Source organism: Zingiber officinale, chromosome 6A (assembly GCF_018446385.1).
Source record: "Zingiber officinale cultivar Zhangliang chromosome 6A, Zo_v1.1, whole genome shotgun sequence".
In the NCBI taxonomy this organism is placed as follows: Eukaryota; Viridiplantae; Streptophyta; class Magnoliopsida; order Zingiberales; family Zingiberaceae; genus Zingiber; species Zingiber officinale.
Window position 1 is genome coordinate 131,976,577 of NC_055997.1, and position 12,662 is coordinate 131,989,238.

The window sequence follows — 12,662 nt, forward strand, 5'->3', positions numbered from 1 at the left end:
AGTCCGCTGTCCCAAAAAGTTTTGGGGTGAAACCTTGCCGTTTCGGAAAAATCTTCTCGGTAGTCGAAGCCTACAAGTGTATAAACACTTGTGCTTCGCTTCTACGAGAAAATTACTCATAAAAACCATAAAAAACTTAAATTTACAGAAAATCACAGAAGCTATATTTTTCATAAAAAATCAAATTAAACTCATACAAGTCTTCGCACGTGGCTCTGATACCACTGTTGGGTTTTTCGGGCCACAAAAACTATTTTTTCGCGTCGCGAAAACCCCGAAACCCCCACCACCAGATCCGTGCGAAGATAAAACTTTCGAAAAACTTACGAGTATGAGTTTCTAAACCTCGATCTACAGTAGATCTACAAAGGATAAGGAATATACTCTTGATGCGAAGCTCTTCGCAATTCCGCTTGTCCTCGGTTCGCCGGATCTCGAAAGTGTCAAAGCAGACACTTCTCTATGTATATCCACACAAGCAAGAGATGGAGAAAAACCTCTAAGAATGTGCTAGCAACCTTAGAGATCAGTAAGGGAGGAGAGGGAGAGCAAGAAGAAAACTCTAGAGGAAGAAGAAGATGGAGTTACTCAAGAAAAATAAAAACCTCTCCTTGAATAAAAGTGGCCGGCCACTTTAGGTGGAGTTGTAACCTCCATGGAAGGCCAAGAGTCACAACTCTTGGTAACTCCCATGAGGTGACATCCCACTTAAGCAACCATGATGATGTGGAGCATCATCATTGTCCCACTCACTGTCAACTCACCAATGAGGTGGCAAATAGTCAAGTCAAACTTGACCTTTCATCTTCCTCTCAAGTCAAGTCAAACTTGACCACTTCTCTCTCTTGGTTGATCTAATCTAACCATTGGTTCAAGTTAATTTTAATTTAATGAATCTCTATTCATTGAATTAAATTAATTCAATGAGTCTAAGTCCAAATTAGACTCATCTAATACATGAACCAAATTGAGTCCAACTCAATTAGCCTACTTTGGATTACTCTTAATCCAATTTGGTTCATCACATGAACTTAATCCTTTAGGTTCATCAAATGAACCTAATCTCCATCTAATTTTCCTTTGTGTGTGACCCTATAGGTTCTTATAACGTTGGCAATGCTCCTAAACCCTTTTAGAAGCATAAGTAATGAGCGGTATCTAGCAACACATCATTACTACCCAAGTTATAAGAATGTTGAGATCCAACATCACCTTGTGACTACTAATTGTGACTCCTCACAATATATGACAAGTGTCCTTCTATCCTAGACATCTAGATTGATCAATGTGAGGCATAGACCGTGTTATCCTCTGACCAATCTAAATCTTGAACTCCAAGTAGACTCACTAAACCAAATGAGCTCAATATCTCATATTGGCTCATTTGGGCATAGCCATGCACTTCGTGGTCTCACTCTATCAAGAATATCGATGTCTCTCCCGTCATATAGGAGGGATAGATCCCATCTACATCACTCACATCCCTCTGCATAATTCGTTACATACCCAGTAATCGCCTTTATAGTCCATCCAGTTACGGGTGACGTTTGACGAAACCAAAGTACATAACTCCTTATGTAGGGAACCATGGTAACTTCAGGTCTAAGGACTAGTAGTTATACTAATAGCTACATGAGAAAGTATATGACACTCATATAACGATCCATGATACTTTCTCATGGCGGGTCATTCAGTATACATTCTCCAATGCATACCCATGTGTCAACTTAATATCTCTATATCCATGACTTGTGAGATCAAGTCATCGAGTTGACCTACATGCTAGTCGTATTGCATTAATATTGTCCCTGAATGTTAACACTCGACTAGGAATGATTAAGAGTAGTGTTTCTTATATCATCTCACTATCGGTTCAACTAACGGATTGATATAGGTGAGAACCTTCTACTCAAGGACGCTATTATACTTAGTTTATTTGGCACCAATACAAATAAGCATAATGACCAAAAATAAATGCCTTTATTTATATAATAATATGATACAATAAGTCCATAATACAATCATCAAATGATTGGCTCTAGGGCTCTAACTAACAATCCAAGCGCCTAGATCTCTATACGCTGGGAATATATACAGGCGTTCGAAAATTTTTCTAGATCATTTGCTTTATTTGCCTTCATCACAGAGTTAATATACAAGTATAATAAAGATAATATAATCAATTTGACAGTCTCAGAACTATTCGGTCTTGACATTTAGATTTCACTGAAACCCTAGGTCGGATTGACACTTACTATTCCCTTCAAGGTAATGCATACTCACTTACTCTTCTCAAAAGGGTTTACTTGACTTGCCAAACATCCGATCCTCTAGATCTATTTTAACTTTTGCTCAATATTCGATCTTGATTTTCGGGACTTCTCGTTAGACGTCGAATCATCGATCCCTCTAGACTTCTACATGTTGTCCTCGACCCCTAGGTCTTCCCGTCTAGTGTCCTCGACCCCTAGGACTTCTGCTCGACATCCTCAATCTACCAAGTCTTCTGTGTAGTCCACTCGACCAGAACTTCTTTACCTAATTGCCATTAGGGTTTTTCCTTTATCTAGTGTCCATTAGGATTTTTTTTATTTTGCCTAACATCCAATTAACTTGACCTATTATGATTTTCTGATTTAACTATCTATACACTTAGTCAACCTTGATAGATCATAACATATCTTAACTTTGAAATCTTTGTCAATATCAAAATCAAGTTTGATAATATGATACTTTTAGCACCAATAGAAAATCCTAAAGTTTCTCCCATTAAAAAGTCATAATCCCTACATTGACCAACACCTGAAAAATGCCACTCGGTCTATCTGTTGGCTAGGTCAACGATCTGCCACATGGGCCCTTACTTTTCTGATCAATTAACATCTTAAATTTTTATCACATCAAAAGAAAATATCCTATAATATATTGTAGCTAAGATTCCTATAATATACCTAGCTAAGATTCGAACTATCAATATTTGAAAAACTACTACAGCTCCTTACAATTGAATGATGATGGTAAGGAAAATACAATAATAATTAAAATCACAAAACGAAGATTTTTTATTGAAAATAATATTATTATAATTTAAAAAGATAAATTTACAGTTGCCCCGTTGACATAAAATGGCTATAGTTTAGTGGTTAGAATTTCACATTTTGGCCGTGGAGACTCCTAATAGCCACATTTTTCATTTTCTTTATTTAATTGGTTATTTTATTATTTTTTATTTTAATTTCACAATACGCATCCTCATATACTGCATTTCTTTATTTCATTTCCATTAACTTGTCCATTTATTTATACACAAATCGCACTCCAATATTTTTTATTTATTATTTTATATCATTCAACAGATCTATCATAAAAAAAATTTAATGCTTGTTCAAGTTTAATCTCGATTGGTTGGTGCATTCTATGATGAACAATCAAAAATATATAATTTAAACTATTTAATCTTATATGTGATTTTCATAGTTTAAAGTTAAAACCTCATATATCATCCATATTGGATTTGAAATGAAATTACAAATATTTTGTGTGCCAAGTGAAGAACAAGTTATTGTAAAACATGAAAGACATAGACGCTCCATTTAGCAATCCATCATGTATCAAACATGCAGTGGCCTTAAGATTATCGGGAGCCCGAACTTCGGGTGCAATACTACGACTATTTCATGAGGAGCATGCTTGTACTTAGGTGACAAAACAAAGGAGAATTGTTGTAAGATCATCGCGAGCACCATTTTAGCTTCCAACATCGCGAAGTTCTGCCCAATGCAAGATCGCGGAGTGATTGAGAATGGAAGGAACGCATTCGGGTGCGTTGCGGCCTTCGAAACTCCGTTTTCGAACCTAAGTGGGTTGAACTCGTTCGAGTCAGCCCCCCAAAGCTTTTTGTCCCTGTGAATTGTAGCTATTGGTATCATCAAGGCAACTCCCTTTGGTATCTTTATGTTTCCCAAAGTCGAATCTTTAGCGGTTTCTCGCCCTAACAAAACAATTGGACTATAGAGCCTCAATGCTTCGAGGAGAACCATGTTGACCTGCGAATACCGACATTTTATCGAAAAGAAAATGGAGAAGACAACATTGTTATAGTTGGTTAGGAGCGCGAATTTTACCAATTTCAACTTGCTAAGCATTTGTGCATTCGGAATCTCGTTCCCGCAATGTTGGATCACCTCTTCCCTGAGCTTCTCTTGCCAATCTCGGTTCGTGCTCAACAAGAACATAGTCCAAGTTAGCAAAAGTGAAGTCGTCTCCTGCCCGGCGAAAAAGAAAGTCTTGCATTCATCTATGATCTCGTCGATGCTTAGTATTTTGTTATGTTGCACTTGACTCGTGTCTAACATCAACCCGAGTAGATCAGTTCTTAAGCCTGAACCCTTCTTCGAGTCGAGTCGACTCTTTATGATGCTCGTCAATGTGTTTCGAATGACCTTTTCTAACTTCCATTTTTGCAAATTCTCCTTAGTAGGATAGTACCTACAAATCAAGTGAGCAAGCTGATGAGTTGGTACTTAAGAGATGTCAAAAAAGAGAGAGATCGATCGATCAATCGATCATTCGAGTCGAGTACTTGGATCCAGGGATGTTCAGACTCCCAAATGAACTTGCTGCCAGAAATTTTCTTTGAGCTAAAAACACTTCCTTTCCCTCTTTGTGGTCGTTGCCAAAGGTCGTGTGAGCAATCACATTCGTAGCCAATTCATGGAAGTTAGCCGAGACCTCGACCTCGATTTCCTTTTGCCGATCTTGTTCTTGACTTATTCTGTAGTGCCACTCTTCGATCAGTGCCTTGGTGCAATCCGCCATTGCCCTTGTCAAGAACTGTCATGGCATAAGTTAGACATATTGTAGCTGACCCCAAATAGTTATGACGATTTCACATTGTTATCTTAAGCTTATGGAGTAGTAACGAAAAACTAACTAACTTTGAGCTTGTCGATGGCGAAAGCGGGATTCAAAACTTTACGATGCCTGACCCAATCGTCGCCTTCGACTGACACCAAACCATTGCCCAAGAGGGCAAGAACAGTAGGAGGCAATTTCATCTTGGAGAAGAGACCCACTTTGTCTTCCAAAACCTCCTTAACCATCTCCATGTCGCTTATGCAAAGCTGGGGCTTGGTTCCATTCCAATACAAAAACGTTTTCCCTATCGACAAGAAAAACAAAAACAAAAAGTGATTGTTAAAAAAGAGAAATGGACAAGAAAAAGGATTGAATTTTGTTAGAATTCACCATCAAAGGATCATCACACTCACCGAATTGAGAGAACCATTTGTTGTAGTAGACACGAATTGTCTTGGTGATGTCATGGCAATGGTTATCAAGAACCAAATCATCCGTGGCTTGATTCAACTTCTTGAACTCCTCGATCGATCCCGATCCAAATCTATAGCCCGGACCGCTCACTCCTTGCTTTTTGAAGAATTTTGCGATCGCATAGGGCCTCCAAATCTGTTGAAGGATCCTCCCTAGGATCGTGATAAACACCACCAACAAAGCTCCTAAAACCAAATCCATGGAGTGAATTCCAATCTAGCTTTTATTTCTACTTATAGTCATAGTTGGCATTTTATATAGGGGCCAACTATTGTCGTATTATGTTAAATCTTGTCATAAATGAATCGTGTCATTCAATATATAATCTAATCTATTATACCTACTTTTATCAATTTAAAATTATATCTTATAGATAAATATATAAGACCTAAAATTAGTGAGGAAAAAAATTATTATAAATACCACAAAGGAAAGGACAATATATTTGAGAGTTATTGATGAGAAAATAGCTAAGAAATAACTTTTAATAAATATATTAAAGGAAGGGAAGAGATTATTTTTAATAATGTAATTTCTATTAAAGGAAGGGAACAGACATATAATGTATTTTTATGTGTGCTTAAATTTTGTAAAGTTTTATATAACTAAACATATATGAAATTTCATTAACTGATTTGAACTATGGTATCCTTAAAATTAAAGAGATTAGAAAAATAACTATCAAATAAAAAAAACAATTTGAGTAAACCAAACATATTGGTCTTCAATTGTGATGATTTCTATGATGCATATAGCTTTTGAATTTTCTCTTCAATCCGATTGTTATCTTGTTTAGTTTAATCGGTTAAATTGATCGATCTTGAGACGATGAATGAAGCATTTCTTTCTATTCTACTAAGATACAAATAGTAAGAAATTAACGATGCAAGATGCACTTTCTTCATTTCTCTAAAATCCTTAAGTTCTTTGAGTTGCTATAAATAGAAGAAAACAAGCGATAGAAGGCTCTTGTTGTTAATATTCTCCATATATGGCATAAACAACTGAACAAACATGAAGGCATGGCTTCTTAAAGTTGTGAAATTAAAGATATATGTTCATAAAAAGGACGCTACAACACGAGCAAACATATCGTAGGGCAAAATCTATAAGCTTATTTTGAACAGCCATGTCAGCGGTGTATCGAGACAATGGGTCAAACATTCCGTATATGTTTGCGTATAGATACATAATTTAGCAACATCATGATTCAGGCAAGCAAGGGCTTTAAGATAATAGGGAGCCCAAATTTAGGTTGCAATGTGATCACATCGACAGGAGCATGCTTGTACTTAGGCGACAAGGTAAATTGGAACTGTTGCAGGATCATCGCGAGCACCATCTTAGCTTCCAACATGGCGAAATTTTGTCCAATGCAAGCACGCGGTCCGATTGAGAATGAAAGCAATGCATTTGGATGTGTAGCAGCCTTTGAAACCCCATTCTCGAACCTAAGAGGATTGAATTCATTAGCATCAGCTCCCCAAAGCTTCATATTCCTGTGAATCATCGCTATCGGGATCATCAAATTAGTGTCCTTTGGTATGTTTATGTTTCCGAAACTAATGTCTTTAGCAGTCTTTCGTCCTAACAATACAATCGGGCCATAGAGCCTCAATGTTTCAAGGAGCACCATGGTGACCTACAAATACAAATGTTCAAATCGCATGATCAATTTGTTGAATAAGAAGAGAGTGAATTATCCCTAGTTTTTTAGGGAGGTGAATTTACCAACTTCAACTTGCTGAGCATTTCAGGATTCGGAATCTCATTTCCACAATATTCGATCACCTCATCCCTGACCCTCTCTTGCCAATCTTGGTTTGAGCTCAACAAGAACATAGCCCAAGCTAGCAAATGTGAAGTTGTCTCTTGCCCCGCAAAAAAGAAGGTCTTGCACTCATCTATAATCTCATCCATGCTCAGTAGTTTGTTATCTTGCACTCGACTCGCTTCTAACATCAATCCAAGTAGATCATTTCCAAATCCAGAACCATCCTTGGAGTCCAATCTACTCTCTATGATGCTTATCAGTGTGTTTCTGATTATTCGTTCTAACTTCCACTTCTGCAAATTGTTCTTTGTAGGGTAGTACCTGCAAAGCCAATTCGCAAGTTCATGATTAAGGATATGCAAGAGTTGCAAAAAGTCGGTCCATAATTTAAGCGAAAATGCAATAAGTACTTCGATCCAGGGAAGGTCAGTTTCAGAAATGAAGCTGCGACCAGAAATTGAAGTTTTCTTTGGGCTAAGAACACTTCCTTTCCCTCTTTGTAACTGCTTCCAAATGCTGTGTGAGAGATCACATCTGCTGTCAATTCTTGGAAGCGTTCTGCGACATCGATTTCCTTTCTTCGATCTTGTTCTGTATTTGTTTCGTATAGCCATGCATCAATCATTGTTTTAGTGCATTCCGCCATTGTTTTCGTTAGGAGCTAGCAACATAAGTGAGAATGAAAGTCATGCGACCGATCTCAACTAGTTACAACTTCAATGAACTCATGACAATGATATTGTGAGCTTAAGGTGACAGAATTGTAATGAAAGAGTGACTGACCTTGAGTTTGTCAATGGCGAAAGCGGGGTTGACAACCCTGCGATGTCTCTCCCACTCTTCTCCTTCCACCAACACCAAGCCCTTACCGAAGAGGGACAAAACGCTGGGAGGCACTTCCATCTTGTGGAAGAAGCCAGACTTGTTTGACAAAATCTGCTTGACCATCTGCACATCACTCACACAAATCCTGGGTTCCGATCTAACCCAGAACAAAAATGTTTCCCCTGCCCAACAAATGAATTGAATGGCCACAAATAAACTTTTAAAAGAACAAATTATTCTCGACAATCAGACGGGCAATTACTGACCATATCTAGGGATCCACTCGCGGTAGTGCACGATAACTCTTTTGGTGATATCATGACAGTCGTTTTCGAGAATCAAGTCGCTTCCGGCTTTCTTCAAGCTTTTGATCTCCTCGATGGATCCCGACCAAAATCTGTAACTCGGGCCGGTCACACCTTGCTTCCTGAAGTCATTTGTGATCGCGTAGGGTCGCCAAATCTGCCGGAAAAGGATCCTCCCTAGGATCGAGATGAGCACCAACGACAGAGCTCCCAAAACCAATCCCATCCGCTTCACGGGACGATTCAGTCTTCCACTTGTTGTTGTTGTATTGATTTATAGTCAATTCAGAGCCGTTTTGGAGGTGGAGACTTTGCCGGCGTGAAAACTGAAAGATTCCAATTCGACACGCGGAAGACGGAGATTGGATCACATCATGACGGGAAATCTTGTTGCTGTCCGTGGCGGTAAATTTCACCTGTACAGACAATCCCCCAACATCTCACAATAAAATAGTGGAACTCACTACTTACAGGCAGGATCGAATTAATCGTCCGTGGCCGTCTATCTGGTTAAGGTTGGAAACGTTTGGAAACGTCTGTGGGCTCTACGGTGGGGCCCGCTGAGTGTGAACACGCGAGACAAAGAGATAGGGATATAAAATGCAAGATTTCTTGTGTTGGTTGACGCAGGATACAGTGACGTTGATAAACTTGGACGCTTCGATCAGAGAGACACTCCGCGTGGACGAAAACTGTGTGCCCCTTTTCTTTTAAGATGCGGAATCAGTCTTTAGAGCGGATCAAAGAGCAGCTCGTCTCCTGTGTAAGGGCCTCCATCGTGATTAGAATCAACTGAGAACTCTTTCGTTGATATCTACATTACATCAAAAATTAAAAATCTCATATTTTTCTTTACTATAAAAAAAAATTTCTCAATAATTTTTGTATGGACCCTACATTTTTCATTATATATATTTTATTATCTCTTCTTTATATTTATATTTTATATAATTAAATTTTAATAAAATTTAAATTCATAACTTATTAAGATAACATAACTATCATAATTAAAAAAATTACATAAATATTAGAATACATACATCACAATTAATAAATTATTTTTCCACTGATTATAATTATAGCGTGTTAAGATATACTCAACTAAGTCGGTTCGAAGTTGATGATATAGTTGATTATTATGTATCTCGTAATTTCTGCAGATGTATGCTTGGAATTCTTGAGTGGAGCCTTGAAATATTTGTGATTGAAGATCTCCTTTATCGTCCGACCAATTGATTACTGCATCTCCCTCATTCTCAATAATCATGTTGTGTAAAATAACATAGATATACATGATGTCCTTCAAATTATCCTTGTACCAAAATCGTCTTGGACCTCTTATCATTGCCCATTGTGATTGGAGCACCCCAAATGCCCTCTCGACATCCTTTCTCGCGGCCTCCTGTCGTTCCTTAAATATTTTTCTCTTGAGATCCTGGGGACATGGAACACTCTTGACGAAAGTAGCCCATTCTGGATAGATCCCATCGGTCAGATAGTATCCTTTTATATATTGTGTATTATTAATCGTAAAATTAACTTCGGGGTGCATTCCCTTGTAAGACATCGTTGAATAACGGCGATTCGTTAAGCATATTGATATCATTACGTGACCCTGCAATTCCAAAAAAGACATGGCATATCCACAAGTCCGAAGATGCAACGGCTTCGAGCACAATTGTTGGGATGCCATGATCTCCTCGAGTAAACTGGCCTTTCCAAGCGACGGGACAATTTTTCCATTGCCAATGCATACAATCAAGACTGCCCAACATGCCAGGGAAATCATATCTCTGCTCATGCATTTTAAGCAAGTGTTGGATATCAGCAGCATTAGGTCTTCTTAAATATTGAGCCCCAAACACTTCAATTACACATCGACAAAAGCTGAATAAACATTGGATAGCAGTTGTTTCAGCAATTCGTAGATACTCATCATAATGATCAGTTGGGACTCCATACGCCAATTGACGAGTAACTGCTGTGCATTTCTGAAGTGGCGACAAACCTTTTTTCCCCGTTGCATCGACCTTCCATTGAAAATATTTGGAATGATTTTTCACGACGTCAACTATACGAAGGAATAACTCTTTTTGCATTCGAAATCGACGTCAAAATATGTCATCAGGATATACCGGATCATCAGAAAAGTAATCATTGAAAAGACAAGCAAGTCCAACTTCACGATCCCGATTCAAATACCTTATCCTCTGTGTTCTACTGGAAGAACTTTGAGCTCTTTGACGTACTGTTTGTCGCTGCTCATATAGTTGGAGCATTCTTCGTTCATCTATATCCTCCGCATCTTCCGCCAATTCATTTCTCCAGAATTCATGGAGTATAGATCGATCTGGATTTTGAGTCATTTGAAATAAATCAAGATATTTTTATGGTTGAAAAATATAGAGAGTTGAGGAAAGAAATCGAAAATGAAGATAACAATGAGATGAATGAAAAAAATGAAATCGATCATGTATTTATAAAAAAAAAATAAATTTAAAAAATAAACTTAACCATTGAACAACGGCATAGCACACAAAAACTCTAATTAAAATTTTGCCATTATTTTTATTTTTTACAATTATAAAAAAATATAAAAAAAAATTAAAAAGCACGAAGAAACAGCTTTGTAACCACAGAGTCATTTCTTCGTGTAAATGAAAAACCTCCCTCCCACGAAGATTTCTCCCAGCTGCCACGTCACAATAAAAAAACTCCCATTATGGATGTTCTAAAGGCACAACTTGAGATTAATATTAGATAATAAAATCTTTGTTTGTATGAATGATTTCTTAAATATTTTCTTCTACTCTAAACTTTAAAATATATATATATCCAAAATGCATACATCATCTAACCTAAAACTAGCAGCGAATTGGCGATACATTCGATGGATATGCTCAAGAGAGACCATCCACTTGAATTATTTTAAATCATTAACTAAGGAAAAAAAATGGCATCGTAACATCTAGCGCGAAAGAGACTCTTGAGAAGATGCTGCGTGCCTGAGAACAGCAATGACAACCAAAATTCGACATTCTGTATAAATTTAAATTAACTAATAATTTAATTATCACTCTGATATAATAATACTTTATAATATTTATATTTTTAATATAAAAATCATAAAATTTTTACTAATACAATAATAATCACATTCTAACCTCAAGAATATCTCTGGATTCACAAAACGGCGAAGTTTGAATACAAACAAAGTAACTGATGTCAAAGTTATTGAAATATTTAATTTAAACACGAATATAAAAAATAAAACATCAACAATCTCACCATTTTAGAAAAAAAAATAAAATATTATGAATAGAAAAACTAACTAAAAATAACAAAGAGATATTTAAATAGTCTCAGAATCTAATCTTAACTATAAGAAAGCTGAAAATCATATAAATTATAAAATAATCAAAAGATAATTGATATAAGAATAAAAAAATTTTAGACTTTTGAAAAAAATTTAAACGATACTTTGAATTTAAACTGGACAGTAAACAACAAATAATCAATCGTAAATTTCTAAACAAACTTTAATTTGATATATTATATGTCTCGTAATTCAATCCGAATAAAAAATTACGAATGATGTAGATATAGGTTGAGGGGTAGAGAAGAAATTAGGAGGAGGAAGGAGGGCATTTTAGTCTTTTCACTGGTTAAGATTTTAAGAGGAAAAAGGAGGCAATGTAGCATGCAAGGGTACCGCCGAAAAAAGGAGGGAGTCAACTTCTCTCCCTCGTGCTCAACTCCTCGTCGGAGTCGATCGTCGTTCCGCTATCCTTCTCCTCCTTGCGACGTCGTCGTCGGACCAGCTACTGCTCCTCTTCCCCTCCTCGCGACGCCGCCGCCAGACTAGCTACTGCACCTTCTTCTTCCTTCTCCACACGGCACCAGCAGCAGCCTCATCCGTCGGAGATGCCGCCAACACAGCTAATGACGCCTCACTGTTTCCGTTGGCCATCTGTCGCCTCCGACCCTTTCTTCTTCTCCACGCCTCTGTCGTCGCCGACATCCCCGACACCATCGCGTCGCCTCCCTCGTCGCCTCTGGCCAGACCCTCATGCACGCTGTAGCCTCATCGCACATTGCCTCACTGGTCGACGCCGCCGCCACTAGGCAGCACGCCACAACCCACCTCCTCTGTTCTCTCTCTCCTGCCTCCGACCACCGTCGTCAAGGGTGTGCGCGGCTGCCTCCTTCTCTCCTCCTTGTTCACATGTGACAACACCCTCCGCACCGGCGAGCGCCACAAGCCGCAGCCGGGTTCCACCGTCGTAGACGACCTCCGATCTATATTGTCGCACACTTCCGAAACCAATATGATATCCGACGCACGTTGACAAGCATCTTCGGCGTTATTCCAACCATCGAGCTATTGTTGTGTTCCGGTGTTCGTGCCGATCTAGCTTGTGTATTGT

General features: G+C 38.1%; 3 protein-coding genes across 3 annotated transcripts; all 3 read right to left on the reverse strand.

Annotated features, from left to right (window-relative positions):
* Positions 1-3,611: 3,611 nt before the first annotated feature.
* LOC121995356 (cytochrome P450 709B1-like) lies at positions 3,612-5,532 on the reverse strand. Its single transcript, XM_042549114.1, has 5 exons — positions 5,271-5,532; positions 4,938-5,161; positions 4,583-4,833; positions 4,125-4,488; positions 3,612-4,046 (listed from the first exon to the last, which is right to left on the reverse strand). Exons 1-5 carry the CDS (start codon positions 5,530-5,532, stop codon positions 3,612-3,614), a joined length of 1,536 nt encoding a protein of 511 aa, XP_042405048.1.
* Positions 5,533-6,421: 889 nt separating this feature from the next.
* Positions 6,422-8,650, reverse strand: LOC121998162 (cytochrome P450 709B1-like). Its single transcript, XM_042552934.1, has 5 exons — positions 8,197-8,650; positions 7,889-8,112; positions 7,516-7,766; positions 7,063-7,426; positions 6,422-6,973 (listed from the first exon to the last, which is right to left on the reverse strand). Exons 1-5 carry the CDS (start codon positions 8,459-8,461, stop codon positions 6,542-6,544), a joined length of 1,536 nt encoding a protein of 511 aa, XP_042408868.1. The 5' UTR covers positions 8,462-8,650; the 3' UTR covers positions 6,422-6,541.
* Positions 8,651-8,965: 315 nt separating this feature from the next.
* Positions 8,966-12,268, reverse strand: LOC121995357. The gene is made up of 4 exons (XM_042549115.1): positions 12,110-12,268; positions 9,845-10,265; positions 9,476-9,738; positions 8,966-9,049 (listed from the first exon to the last, which is right to left on the reverse strand). Exons 1-4 carry the CDS (start codon positions 12,266-12,268, stop codon positions 8,966-8,968), a joined length of 927 nt encoding a protein of 308 aa, XP_042405049.1.
* Between the last annotated feature and the right edge of the window lie 394 nt (positions 12,269-12,662).

What these genes read in the sequence shown, in the direction of transcription:
- LOC121995356 (XM_042549114.1), bottom strand. Translation starts at nt 5,532, where the DNA reads ATGGATTTGGTTTTAGGAGCTTTGTTGGTGGTGTTTATCACGATCCTA. An exon ending in CAAATGGTTCTCTCAATTCG is followed by an intron (nt 5,162 to 5,270) that starts GTGAGTGTGATG and finishes TCTTGTCGATAG; the next exon opens with GGAAAACGTTTTTGTATTGG. An exon ending in TCGCCATCGACAAGCTCAAA is followed by an intron (nt 4,834 to 4,937) that starts GTTAGTTAGTTT and finishes ATGCCATGACAG; the next exon opens with TTCTTGACAAGGGCAATGGC.
- LOC121998162 (XM_042552934.1), bottom strand. Translation starts at nt 8,461, where the DNA reads ATGGGATTGGTTTTGGGAGCTCTGTCGTTGGTGCTCATCTCGATCCTA. An exon ending in CGAGTGGATCCCTAGATATG is followed by an intron (nt 8,113 to 8,196) that starts GTCAGTAATTGC and finishes TTTGTTGGGCAG; the next exon opens with GGGAAACATTTTTGTTCTGG. An exon ending in TCGCCATTGACAAACTCAAG is followed by an intron (nt 7,767 to 7,888) that starts GTCAGTCACTCT and finishes TTATGTTGCTAG; the next exon opens with CTCCTAACGAAAACAATGGC.
- LOC121995357 (XM_042549115.1), bottom strand. Translation starts at nt 12,268, where the DNA reads ATGGTGTCGGGGATGTCGGCGACGACAGAGGCGTGGAGAAGAAGAAAG. An exon ending in TGTGGAGAAGGAAGAAGAAG is followed by an intron (nt 10,266 to 12,109) that starts GTGCAGTAGCTA and finishes TTTCAATGGAAG; the next exon opens with GTCGATGCAACGGGGAAAAA. An exon ending in TTGAGAATGAGGGAGATGCA is followed by an intron (nt 9,050 to 9,475) that starts GTAATCAATTGG and finishes GATGTAATGTAG; the next exon opens with ATATCAACGAAAGAGTTCTC.